General features: G+C 36.9%; 2 protein-coding genes across 2 annotated transcripts; one reads left to right on the top strand and one right to left on the bottom strand.

The window, feature by feature from the left end:
• Positions 1-5,962: 5,962 nt before the first annotated feature.
• On the bottom strand, positions 5,963-8,550 carry her11 (hairy-related 11). The gene is made up of 4 exons (XM_051860165.1): positions 8,422-8,550; positions 8,157-8,252; positions 7,947-8,037; positions 5,963-6,792 (listed from the first exon to the last, which is right to left on the bottom strand). Exons 1-4 carry the CDS (start codon positions 8,446-8,448, stop codon positions 6,200-6,202), a joined length of 807 nt encoding a protein of 268 aa, XP_051716125.1. The 5' UTR covers positions 8,449-8,550; the 3' UTR covers positions 5,963-6,199.
• A 1,942-nt stretch (positions 8,551-10,492) lies between these two features.
• her5 (hairy-related 5) lies at positions 10,493-11,348 on the top strand. Its single transcript, XM_051860955.1, has 3 exons — positions 10,493-10,540; positions 10,641-10,736; positions 10,827-11,348. Exons 1-3 carry the CDS (start codon positions 10,493-10,495, stop codon positions 11,322-11,324), a joined length of 642 nt encoding a protein of 213 aa, XP_051716915.1. The 3' UTR covers positions 11,325-11,348.
• Positions 11,349-14,063: the final 2,715 nt, after the last annotated feature.

Below are 14,063 nucleotides of genomic sequence, written 5' to 3'. Positions count from 1 at the left end.
GGCATAGATTAAACAAGGTGCTGGAAACATTACTCAGAGATTCTAGTCCATAGTGACATGATAGCATCTCTATTGAATTGAGATCTAGTGACTGTGGAGGCCATTTGAGTATAGTGAACTCATTGTCATGTTCCAGAAACCAGTGTGAGATGATTTGAGCTTTGTGACATTGTGCGTTGTCCTGCTGGAAGTAGCCATCAGATGATGGGTACACTGTGGTCATAAAGGGATGGACATGGTCAGCAACAATCAGGCAGGCTGTGGCGTTTAAACAATGCTCAATTGGTAAGAGGCCCAAAGTGTGCCAAGAAACTATCCCCTGCACCACCAGCAGCAGCCTAAACTGCTGATACAAGGCAGGATGGATCCATGCTTTCATATTGTTTATGCCAAATTCTGACCCTAACATTGAATGTCGCAGCAGAAATCAAAACTCATCAGACCAGGCAACGTTTTTTCCAATCTTCAATTGTCCAATTTTGGTGAGCCCGTGTGAATTGTAGCCTCAGTTTCCTGTTGTTAACTGACAGGAGTGGCAACAGTGTGATCTGCTGCTGTAGCCCATCTGCTTTAAGGTTTGATGTGTTGTGCGTTCAGAGACACTCAAACGGTTGCAACGAGTGGTTCTTTGAGTTACTGTTGCCTTTCTATCTGGTCATTCTCCTCTGACCTCTGGCATCAACCAGGCATTTTTGCCCTCAGAACTGCCACTCAATAGATATTTTCTCTTTTTCGGGCCATTCTCTGTAAACCCTTGTGATGGTTGTGCGTGAAAATCCCAGTAGATCAGCAGTTTCTGAAATACTCAAAAAGCCTGTCTGGCACCAACAACCATACCATATTCAAAGTCACTTAAATCCCCCTTTTTCTCCATTCTGATGCTCAGTTTGATTTCAGCAGATCGTCTTGACCATGTCGACATGCCCAAATGCATTGAGTTGCTGCCATGTGATTGGCTGATTAGATATCTCCATTATCGAGCAATTTAACAGGTGAATTCTAAACTGAATTTTTACACCCTTGAAGGGCACTTTGGGAAGGGGACGCCATTTGTAGGGGCGTTCCTAACGAAATTGAATAACTGAATCCCTTCACACAGGGCACTTCAACAAGTCCATTAGTGAAGGGTACATGCGATGGTCACTTCAAAGAAAGTAATTTTATCGTATATGGTCATGTGACCCAGGGTGGCAAATCCTCGCGATTCATTTTAAAGCTGGATGGCATGAGAGTAGGGTCTAAAGATAAGATGGCAAGTTTTAAAATTGAGAGCAGAAAGGGAATACACTACACACAAATATATAATGCATATTTTAAAAAACTTCATTATAAAATGTAGATTTATCTGCAACAATTATATTAACAGCAATAATAAAGAAATTCCTGTTGTAAGAACAGCTAATGAGGGGTGTTGCGTGTTGGATGCCACGCTGCGAAGATAATGAGGAATTTATGTTGTCTTTCACTGCTCCCTTCCAAATGGCTACATTATGACACACAAGTGCCCTGCTCCCTCCAAAGTCCTCACTTCAGAGTAAGTAGAGCATAGGGATGCTCACTTCCTATTGGAAATCGGCCTATATCCGAGTGAAATGGCTTCTCGTACAAGAAAAAATATAGGGCGGGACTTGATTTTGTTCATCTGAAATTGATTGAATCGTTGTAGCTTGCCATTGTTGTAATGTCATGTGAGTGACAGGATGTCCCGCCCTCACGCCAGAAAACATGTCATCTGAGAAGAGAAGAGAAGAGAAGAGATATCACTGCAAGAGGGAGGGTAAGCTATTGTGATGAAAGATTACAAGGGCACATGAATTAAAAAAATAATGATGTGCACAGATAAAAAAAAAAAAAAAGAATTTTCCATTTTGATTTCATGGTGAATTGATTTGAACATTGAATTGAGTTGAACATTGAAGATATGTAACAGAATGTTAGATAACAATTAAGACATCATGTGGTAAAGTTCATTCAGGTTATAAAATGCTATGTGGTGCAACTCCTGTAATGACATTTATAAATTACGTAACTAATAAATACCATTAATAATTTCATTAATGAATTAATAATTTCTTTTTCCATAAAAAAAAAAAAATTCTGGGACCAATCTGATGGATAATTTATGTTTCTACTAAATAAAAATTATGATTAAGATGTGTACATAAAGTGTAAGAAATTATTAATATTATTATTTCTGCTCTGACATTCTACCACATGACATTTCTTTTTTATGGAAACTATAATCATTGACCCAAAAATCACTGGACAAATTACAACATTTTAATGTCTGTCTTACTATATGAGGGCAGTTGTTATCTTCAGCATTCAACTCCACAATTTTTTTTTTATAAAATGTTTTTGCAACCATTAATATATCAATTTTAACATGTTTAAACCAACTATCCATGTAAATATTTTAAATAGACCAAGGGCAGTGATCATGGCTTAAAGATGCAGTTGACCTCTTTTTTGTTCATTTATTGAGACACTTCTCTAACGCATTTTAAACTCCCCACATCTCTGACATAATCTAACAAAGGTTTTTTCTCGATCTGTGGAATGAGGAAATGAAATAGACCCCTTTGCCCTATTAACCAGATGTGTCAACATTACAAGGAAGTTAAAATCATTAATGAAGACTCATTGACCTTACAGCTAAACATTAAGATTGAACACATGCAGACTCTACAGCATTGTTAAATGATGTAAGGTTTAGAAATGAAATAATCTCTTCTTCCAAGTTAGAACAGTCGATTCTGACTAAAATAACATTCATGGGACATCACGCATTGGATATCACTAACACAAAGGCTTATACAGAGGCATTTTGCACAAAAGTAGGGATCCGTTTTCAATGAAACCACAACATTTGTGCGTGTGCGTGCCGACGAGGATGCCTGTGCTTTGAAGGACGGGGCATGTACAAGTGTGTGCACGTGTGATGGAAGTGTTTGACAGCAGCCCTGCCTCGACAAATTGCTTTTGAGATGTGCCAACACAAATGTATTTAACTCTGAGTCCAATAAACCATGGCAAGAGCAGTGACATCTCTGTGCTGGATGCTTGTCAATGTTTTCTTTAAGTCTCTCCCTCATTGCTTTGTGCCAGATCAGGAATGCATGTGTTGCATTCACTATTAACAAGACTAAGACTACACAGGTAACAGGATCAGCTCTAATCAGTGTGACCTGAGAACGCTTGTGAGGGGATTTCAGGCTTTTGTCCTGTATTTTCCGAGGTGATTTCTTCCCCACCATGCCCAATTATGAATATTGAGGCAGCATTCCTCTGTCCAGGAAGAACGGGCTCTTTAATTTGCACTTCAGTCCTTTATTGCTGGTCGTCGCAATGATCAAAACCTACAGAGAGACACCAACTGGCCATTCTTTTACCTCACAATGAACAATGGCCATCTCATAAGTAATGGCACTGGTACAGAGAGAAGCTTCTAAATGTAAAGACGGCAGAAGCAGACAGAGAGAAAAAAATAACCATTATCCAAAGACATGTTCTATCATGTCAGAAACTGTGTTTTCTACAGCCAAATCCCTTGGTGCCTTGCTCAGAAAATATTCCAACTTTGTAATAGAGATGTGAATGGCAGATAGGGAAGAGGTTACGGATTTATCCAAGACTGAAGGAGTGAGAGAAAAATTCTGGCATTTATGAGAGAGAGAAGTCATGCATCCTCGCTTACCACCCAGGAACACCGGTCACAACACCAGGCTGTCCATGTCTACAAGCCAGAGCTCAATTATAGACTGAATCTGTTAGTACTATCTTATGTTGCCCTCTACTGACCATTAGGCTGAATCAGTGTAAAACTCTCTGTAAATCTTTGGAGAGAATAGTTCACTCTTTCACATGTAAAACCACTCCATTTTTTTGCCAGTATTGGGCTGAACATGGCAGATCTTTTATGTCACATGTCTCAACATGTACACTATTATAAAAGGAGCTTTGGAAATTCAACACAATGAATACATTTGCCAAGACAATGACATGAGTAAAATATGTTGTTTGTGGATTAGCTACAGATGAATCGTCTAATAATGGATATTAAAAAAATAATTAAATGTAACCAATAAATTACAAAAACCTTTCAATCATTTTGGATGACTTAATAAAAAAACTGTATTTTTGTCATGCTGAAAATTGTTTTACAATCTTGCAAGAAAATATTTTTGCAGTTAGGCACCACAAGATGGCAGCAGAGTACTTAAATTGGAGTAAGTGTTTGTGCAGAAAAAGGACAGATTGTTCAATTCAGTTTCTAGTTGTCTAATAATATTATTTATGGAGCTTTGTGCATACTGACTGATGTAAAGTTCAATTGCGCCAAGATAATATGTAGCTTTCCACCATCTAACCATCTAACTTGCATTATTGTAAGGGTAGGTTTAGGGTTGGGGTAGGTGTAGATGTTAATAAAGACTTAAACCACTTTAATATCATACTAGAAGCACAATCTGATAGGTAGCATTTTTCGCTGTCGAATTATGCTGGCCAGACAGTGTATCCACCTCATATATCAATATAATATGTAACTATGTCAGTAAATGTCATTTAAGTTAGTCTGGAAACTATTACCTTTCAAGATGATCCTCCATGTGGCTCTACTGGGATGATCCACGTGACGGCACTCAAGTTAAAAGAAGTTCAACTTTTAAAGAACGTCTCTAGATTTTGCAAAAAAAATTAATTTAATATCACTTTTTATGTCATCTTAAGTAAAATTAAGACTTAAGTAAATCATATTCAAATGATACTCCCAGGATACTTTGCCCTGTTAAAGGGATAGTTCACCAAAAATGAAACTTCTGTCATCATTTACTCACCCTCAAGTTGTTCCAAACCTGTATGAATTTCTTTCTTCTGCTGAACACAAAAGAAGATATTTTGAACAATGTCGGTAACCAACCAGTTGATGGGCCCCATTGACTTCCATAGCATTTTTTAAACTATGCCTTTTATCAATATTTCTGTTTTGTGTTTTTACACTGCTGAACTGTCTCATCTTCGACCTTAGGGCTAGTCAACTCTTTCTTGAGGGCCACTATCTTGCAGAGTTTAGCTCCAATCCTAATCAAACATGCATGCCTGTAATTTCCAAATAAATCTGAAGACTTTTAGCAAGTTTTGGTGTGTTTGATTGGGGTGGATCTAAACTCTGCAGGTTGGTAGCCCTCCAGGAGCAGAGCTACCCCTGTTCAACGCTGCAAAAAAATATTTTGTTGAAAATGCAGAGATGTAGTCATCTAAATATAATAATATCAGGTTATCAAGTGAATATCAACTTATGTCAGGGGATACAGATGTTTCAAAATGTGCTAAATATCAGCGTGAACTACATATGACTTTTTTTTCAGCATCTTAAGACTGTTCACAATTAATTTTAGCAGTTTTATTGCTTTTTTACTGAAGAAAAGTAAGATTAATATACAAATACTTTCCGTAAAGTCAATGTCTAGCACCATGGGTGAATGTGCTAGGCTGACAAAAGGAGCACAGACAATTTGAACCAAGTAATGTGACCCACATACTCAAAACAGAATCAACTATGATTTTAGGTGAAGAGAAAAAAATAAACTCTCTTATCCCTCCTATAAGAGACTGAAGAGTATGTATCTTGTGGTGCACGTTGCTTGTTTAAGGGTTAATGTAATGTATTCATTTATTTTATTTCTAAGCTGAATATACTTCATGGGTTGTTATTATAGTACAACTCTGCATCTTCATTTAGGATCCAAATGGTTTAAAGTGTAGTACCTCCTCTTAAACCATATGGTCCAAAAACTGATAGTGTCATGTTGTTGACCTTAGTGTGAAAGGAGTGTACTTTAGTTACTATAAACATCTAGAAAATCTACATTTGATGTAAATTATGCATCTCTAAAGCTATACACATCTCATTTAAAAGAAGCCAAGTTCTTCTTTAAATAAACAATCATAATACAAGAACTGATGAAATTGATTTATTTCACTGCTAGAATTACAGGTACTAATGAAGGCAAACATTGGATAAAACAATAAATAGTCAAGTTAAAGTACATGTCATTGAAAACATGACAAAGGTAATTGGAGTAACCCTGTGACAAGTGACAACCCTGTGCACAACATATGTCCCTCTAAGAGACCATGATCATTTCTCCATTGGAGCAGTGTCTAAATAAAGGGAAAACCCCAAAGTGGTAAGAGTTCAGCTCCATGGTCTCCATGTGGACTGGGTTGGAAGAGGAAACGGTTCCTGTCTGAGAGCCAGAACAGGTGACTGCGGTGGGGTAAAATCTCTAGCCATGTGGGGCAGAATGGACTGAGGCACAATAACAGGCCTATGGAGTGAACGTGCTGTTATGAGAGGAGACAATGAGTCAGGAGGAGGAGGTAGAGAACAAGATGTGAAAGTATATGCAGGGGAATTATTGGGAGAGGAGGATACGCTGGTAAAGGTGGGAGATGATGGCGGGGAACTATATTGTGATGAACTGGAGGGAGAAGTCGACTGACACAAAAGTTTAGAGCCATACAAAGACGATTCAGGGTGTTCTTGGTGGTAGTTCTGTCCTGATGGTGATAGAAGAAAGCCTGTCTGGGCCGCTGGTTCATTTTCTGCTTTGGAAGCATCATCAGGTCTGATCCCCGGTTTGATAAGAATCTGCTTCTGATTAGATGAGTTAAACCTCCCGTAGAAGTCCAATACATAGAAGTCATTGGCGTGGATGGGGCCTGCAGAAACAGATATAGGACTAGACTGATTCTGAGTGGCCTTAGAATCCATTAGATTAGACGTCACTGCAGAACGAGAGAAGAAAATTAGACAAATTAGGCAAAATATTACTACAATAAATGACATATTAAAAGGTACACCATGTAACTTTTGGCCCTCTAGCGGCTGAAAAACAAAACTATGCAAAAAAAAAAAAAAGATTATCCTACTGCTCATAAAACATTCACTACTAGGCTTAAAGGGTTAGTTCACCCAAAAATGAAATTTCTGTCTTTTATTACTCACCCTCATGCCATTCCACACCCGTAAGACCTTTGTTCATCTTTGGAACACAAATTAAGATATTTTGATGAAATCAGAGAGGTTATCCTTCATTAAAAGCAATGAAATTACCACATTCAAGGTCCAGAAAACTATTAAAAACATTGTTAAAATAGTCCACGTGACTACAGTGGTTCAACCTTAATGTTATGAAGTGACAAGAATACTTTTTGTGCGCAAAAACAAAACAAAAATAATGACTTTATACAACAATTTTTCCTCTGCCCTGTCAGACTGTTACACTGTTGGAGCAGTGCTGCATTTCCGTCTTTATGTCCGAACGTCGGCTCATTATTGGCCAGCTCCTGTGTCAAAATCTCACGCATGCCTCGTGCTGCTCACGTGAACAGGCGTCAGCCAATACTGATCCGCCGTTCGGACATAGAACCTGGAAGCGCTGCAACGAAAATAGCGTAGCAGAATGACGGAGAGACGAATTTCATTATTTTTGTTTCGTTTTTGCGCACAAAAAGTATTCTCGTTGCTTCATAACATTACGGTCAAACCACTGTAGTCAAGTCAACTATTTTAACAATGTTTTTACTACTTTTCTGGACCTTGAATGTGGTAATTTCGTTGCTTTCTATGGGAGATTAAAAAAACTTCTCGGATTTCATCAAAATATCTTAATTTGTGTTCCGAAGTTGAACGAAGGTCTTACGGGTGTGGAACGACATGAGGGTGAGTAATTTCATTTTTGGGTGAACTAACCCGTTTAAGAAATATAACCAGTTTAGATGGAAAGGATCTCAAGCTGACTAGCAAGGATTGGTGTATTGACTTATTATTTACATTTTGATAATTTTGAACAAAAAAAAAAAAAAAATAGTTACATATTGCACATTTAATACTAAATTCAGATGGGTGAAGTAAAAGGTAAACGTAGTAAAAACTTTACCTTTTGTCTCAGTCTTTCTTGTGGTCTTTTTGATGTATTTAACTGCAAGGTCTAAAATCTCTGCTTTTTCCAGTTTAGGATTTTGTAAACGCTGTGGAGGCATGGAATGGAGGGAGAGAGAAAAGTCGGGAGGTATTTTAGGATTTCGTCAAGGAAATAATGCGAAGCAAATCATCATAAACCCAGTCAAACCGAGCTTAATTTACTCACCGTGTCTGCAGTGTTCTTGAAAAGCAGGTCTCTTAAGGCGTCCAGATTATGGTTGATTCGATCTCTTCTCTTCTTCTCTATCACAGGTTTTAACATCTTAAAAGTTTAAAAAAGAAAAATGAAAATTGTTAGTATGTTTTCAATTTCCCAATGCTATCATAAACCAACGCTTAAGATTTGTGGAATCAAATAAAAATGTGCATATTAGATTAAATATGGTAAAAGTTTTAAAAAAATAAATGTTCTGGAAATAAAAAGATCTTACTCTTTTGATGCCTTCTGTCTTCGCCATGTTGAGAGTTAAACAGTCTGATGTTCACGCTAATTCGTAGATGTGGGAAACTGCTGAAACCTAACCAAACGGGAATTTTAAGCCTCTGGAATGGCATTTGATTGGCGGAGAGGTGGCCGTGACGTAGGCCGCGTAGGCCTTAACTAAACAATCAGTAAACTGAGGTGTTACGGCAAAGCTGCATTGAATAAGCCTATATCTGAATATAGTGTTAGTATAGGCTATTTAAAACAGTCATTAATAAATAGAGTAAAGCTTTACATTGACGCATATTTAAAAACTCACATTTTGAATTTGTTCTGGTAAAAATAAGCGTTTGCCATTTGATTGTCTGCAGCAATATGCAAATATCAGCAAATGGTTTTAAATAAGCAGCTGATTACAATGCTTGAGGTGAACTGCTAAATGATAACACTTATGGACAAATGGCATTTGTCCTGACATTTTGGTGATTAAAGTACAACATTTTTGTCAGTATACTAAAATTGAAAACTCCTGATGAGTCACCCAAATCAAAGTGATGGTGGTAAATGCACGGTACCGCACATTTTTAACTATTTTGAATTGAATTACTGATAAAGAAAATTGTTGAGTTGAATCTCTAAAATACAGAAATTACATCATTGTTGACAAATTGGCTGGAAACAAAATTAATTGTAGGCATAGCCTAACTGATCCGTTTTCATAAAGTTTCTCCACATTAAAAAAAAAATCAGTTTAATGTAGATGTCAAAAGGTTTTGTTTAAAAAAAAATTCGCAAAAACAATAAAATCGATGCATTTTGGAGTCGCGCGCCAAAGCGAGATTAGCTAGCTCGTGGCCCTCAGTGAAAAGTACACGCGCATCCTGCTTTGGGTTGAAGTGGGGGATGTGAAGAAGTGTGATGCCCAGGCTTTTAGAGCAAATCTGTTAAGTGTGTTGTATGGGAGTGTTTTGATAGAAGTGTGAACGATTAGGCCAACCATTATTGTCCCACGCGTAAACTGTTGGAATGGTGGATCACCAGTAACTGCGCAAAGCAATACATTAAGGGTTGGTTTTGAAACTTTCTGAATTTTATGTAACGGCCTAATGTCAGAGAATACAACGGTTATTTTATGTGTTTTTTGTTGTTGCAGGTTTGTTTGTTTGATTTGTTTTAGTTGATTTTTAGCTAGATTTTTTTGATAAGACAGTCACTTTCAAATTAAATTAGCTTTTGTTCGTTAAGCAAGACAATTATTTGAGCACACAGGACCTCACACACATCAAAAGAACAGCAAAAACACCACTTTCAATTGAGCCACATTCCAGCGCCTAGACCAAGCCAAAACCACGTCTTCCTTTGTTACGCATCGGTGTATAGGGAGGAAGACTTTTATCCGACCAGTGATGAAAAACATCATAGTGATAGTAAACCATCAGAAATACGTAAATTAAATCACCTTACTTCATGTTCATTGTAAGATTAAACGTATAAAATGATTGGACTTTGCAAGGCAATATCCGTGAAAGCGCGTGAGAAGAAAACATTCATCACGGGTAGAAAAGCTATGCTGTGTGGGGTATAGGCTAGTAGCTTGTTGAGATAAGGCTATTAGATTCTTTTTATATCAAGCTGTAGAGACAGTAATACTGTGCAGTGTTATACTTGACCAACTGGATAAATTGTGTACTTTTTTATTGTCTATGGATGATCATGTTTGAAATTCAAACAGGTAATAATCGCCTTTCAGTGGTTCTTTTAAACACAACGCATGTGAATGAATCAAACCTTCTTTGATAATCTTTGGCAATACCTTAACTGAATAGCCACCGTTTAAACATCCCAGTGGGGGGCTAAATGGGTCATTATTGGCTCTTACTTCACAATCGGCATTAGGCATTGTCTCTTTCATCCAGTACGCATGTGATTATTAATGAGGGGGCTAGCTCAGGGACACACGCGATTGGTCCGTCTTCTTTTATTATTCATTATGAGGAGAGACGGCGTACCATAAGTGACGTGAACTCCAAAATGATGCTCATAATCTCAGTTTGGAGGGAATCTGGTGAATCGCCAAAATGAGCAAACAGGCTGTTGATATACCGGAACAAAAAGACTCGAGACGGGTAAGAACTTATTTTTAGTATTAGTATTGGGCTATTCTGTGTTTATACTTTGTGTGCAATATGACAAAATAGATTGTTTGATGGAGAACTGTTGTTACAGGTCCCAAAACCTCTCATGGAGAAAAGGAGGAGAGATCGCATTAATCAAAGCCTAGAAACTTTGAGAACGCTATTACTTGAGAATACACACAATGAGGTATGTTATTTTATTTTTCTAAGACTCTAATTTAATGTAGCCTGCCATTATGTCTTTATCTGACCACGTTTCCTGTTATTTTTTTAATAGAAACTAAAAAACCCTAAAGTGGAAAAGGCTGAAATCCTGGAAAGTGTTGTGCACTTCCTAAGAGCTGAACAAGGATCAGGGAATGACCCTTTTCAAATCACTAGAGGAAAAAGGGCACGCACTGAGGAGTATGATGAAGACCTGAGCTCACCTTGCAAACGTCAGAGCTACCGAGATGGAATGAGGACATGTCTCTTACGAGTCAGCCATTTTATTGCTAGCAAAAGCCATGAGTATGGGAAGGGAGTGGAAAAAACATGTGAAAACCTGCACAAATCACACCCAATGCTGCATTCTCCACTATCCCACAGAGAAACTCAGGTGCATCTGTATGAGGATCCAACACAGCAACATCTCACTCATGTCCAACTGAGCAATTCTTGCACACCATCTGGCTGCGCAAAACTTGCACAAATAACTGTCTTGTCTGCTCCCACCATGACTTCAAGTCCTAAGCAACCTGTTATGATCTGTGACTCTGTCTGGAGACCTTGGTAGAAGATCATGTCCTTGCATATAGCTTCTCAAAGACTGGGACAATAGACTGTGAATTGTGTAAATTTTCAGCATGTGTAAATATGTGGATTTTGTACAGTAGATGCCAAAGATTTATTTTGTTATAAAAAGGCATTGACAAGTCTGTGCCTGTATAGTTTGTCTGGTGACCTTACAGCCAAACAAACAAGAGTTGTGTTGAGATGTATATATTTCTTAGTTGAAACGTTGATGCCTTTTATATCAACTGAATTTTCTTTCAAAACTTTTATGAAAGCCATTTTTGATGGAGAAATCATGTACTTAATGGGGTGAATCAATGTTTCAAGAGTTTTGTTCTGTTGTGAACTTTAGTGCCAAGAAACTTGTGGAAACTCTTTAGAGCACAAGTTAAAGTAGTTTTTTATTTTATTTTTTCTTATATTTGTGTTCTTCTACGAACCATTGAAATGTTAATTTCATTACTTTAAATAATAGCAACAAATGTATTGTTTGCTGTTATTTTTCTTTTTAGCAGAATGTGAAATTCTTTCATAAAGTATTTGCTTATACTTTGAACAAAGAATTAAACCTCTCTGAGGATATATTCTTTTATCTTTGGTCTGCTCCCGTTCCTAATATTTGCATGTCCATTAATATTCATTTCCTGAGAGATATTCAGCATTGAACAGCATTGTTCTTCGGTGTGAATGTTCAGCGTTCCAGTGTGATAGCAGTTGAAAACTTGATAACAGGTCTGGCATTTGCAGATTTTCATTGGGCAATCATTTGGTCATCTCAATGATGTTGCACTTAATCTATGAAAGATTGAGGTGCAGATTGCTTAAACGCCCTTCTGCTAGAAGTTAGGTGTGGTCTTTAAGGGCTTTGTCATAACACACATTAAATGGTTTGATTTCAGAAACTGTTTTAGAAATTTGATAGTAGGCTACCTTTTGTATTTATGTATGTCACCCCGTAAAAAAATCGGACTTCATCCAGCCTATTATGACAACAAAACGTTCAAGTCACAGATCAATAACATATCGGACAGATTTAGCGACGATAGCTTACAGAAAAAGGGGGTTAGAGTTTGAAAAAAAAAAGTTATTTCACTTATATAGTTTATTTTATTTACAATAGGACTAGATCAATAAATAACCCCAACCGTAAGGGTACAGCATAAAGAATATTTTTAAACTACATTTGTATTTTACGTACGTTGTTATGCATTTACTAAATACGTCTATTTGGCACAAATATTTCCTGAATAAATGAATAAAAACAAAAGTTTGTTCTCATTTATCCTTTAAACAGTTGTTTTGGTGCAACAATATTGTCAAGATGTTAAAATGAATGTGCGCGCGCAAATGTTTTGGGAACTTGGATTGGGCGCATGCGATTTGTGACTTAAATCTTGAGATCAACTTTCGATATACAATTCGGCTACTTTATATTAGGCTGCTTTGACAAAGTTAAAGTAAGTCTAATAATACCTCATATACCTACATATATCATAATAAAATGGAAAGCCCAAATATTTAGAGGCTAAAAGTTGTCATAAAACAATATGACCTGGAAAGTATATTTACCACTAGATAGAATGGCTTAGTTCTACTTAACGCTCATACTCTCCCTTAAATCAACTTTCATGTGCAGCTTTGTTTCGCTTTGTCGCTCCGGATAAGCTCTTAGATAAACGAGTTTGAGCTGAAATGAGATTAGACCTTTGAGAGATGCCATGCACCGACCGATGCCTGAACCGGTTATTACAGACAGATAAGTCTCCCAAATGCCATTCAACACAAAAGGTGTAAATAGATTATCCAGACCGGATGTGCGCTTTTGTCTGTTCTGATCAACAAAGAGCAATGCAAGCAGCCAAGTATATCAAACGTACAAAATGTAGATGTGAAGTAGGGTATACTTTATATAGGCCTAGCCATATGATTTCTTCTTTGATTATGACTATTGAATGTTCTGATACCATTAGTTCTATTAGGTTTTATTTGCGTGTGTTGATCTACTTCATCTATATTGTTACCAGTTTTAATAAATAGACATTTAAACTTAACGGGCTACTTGAGTAATTGTAGCCTACTTCATTACAATATTGAAAATTATTTTTCACTTGTGCTATATTGAAACTATAAATACTTGCACTCTTATTTTAATTTTAAAAAGAAAATCCATAGAAATTAATTTAGACATCCAAAGTAGCCTATATTTTTGCATTTTCCTCCTCTTTCCAGTTCTCGTCCATTTCACTCAGCTTCTTGTGTTCCCGCGTATTTTACTTCACCGTCTAAAATGTAGTGGTTTAACAACCATTAAACTATTTCCTGGACATTTACATAGCACTTTAGAAAAAATGTAGGCTATTTAAATACGTCAAAACTTCAATTAGGCCCACAACTATTTAAATTAATTAAATGTCGAAATACTTTCATTTTAATATATTTTATTGGCTATATCTAATTTGAAAATGAACTTTTTACGTAGCCTAGTGTCCATACATAGTTAAGTATAAATTTTCTGTACTTTACACCTTTGGATGTGTCATATTATTGTTTTCTCAGCATCTTAGAGCATCTTGCTTTCACAAGAACAAACTTTGCCTTGCTAGACATTTTCCACTACATTTAACTCGCTCGTGATGGAATGTTAAAAACCACACTCTTACGAGATGTGTCTGTAAATCTGGTCAATGTTCAATTCAAACAAAAAAGTATGTGGCTATTTTGCGCCATATTGTGACAGGTC

This window comes from Ctenopharyngodon idella, chromosome 14, assembly GCF_019924925.1.
Source record: "Ctenopharyngodon idella isolate HZGC_01 chromosome 14, HZGC01, whole genome shotgun sequence".
Classification (NCBI taxonomy): Eukaryota; Metazoa; Chordata; class Actinopteri; order Cypriniformes; family Xenocyprididae; genus Ctenopharyngodon; species Ctenopharyngodon idella.
Note: the sequence above shows the minus strand (reverse complement) of the source record. Positions and strands in the feature narration are given on the sequence as shown.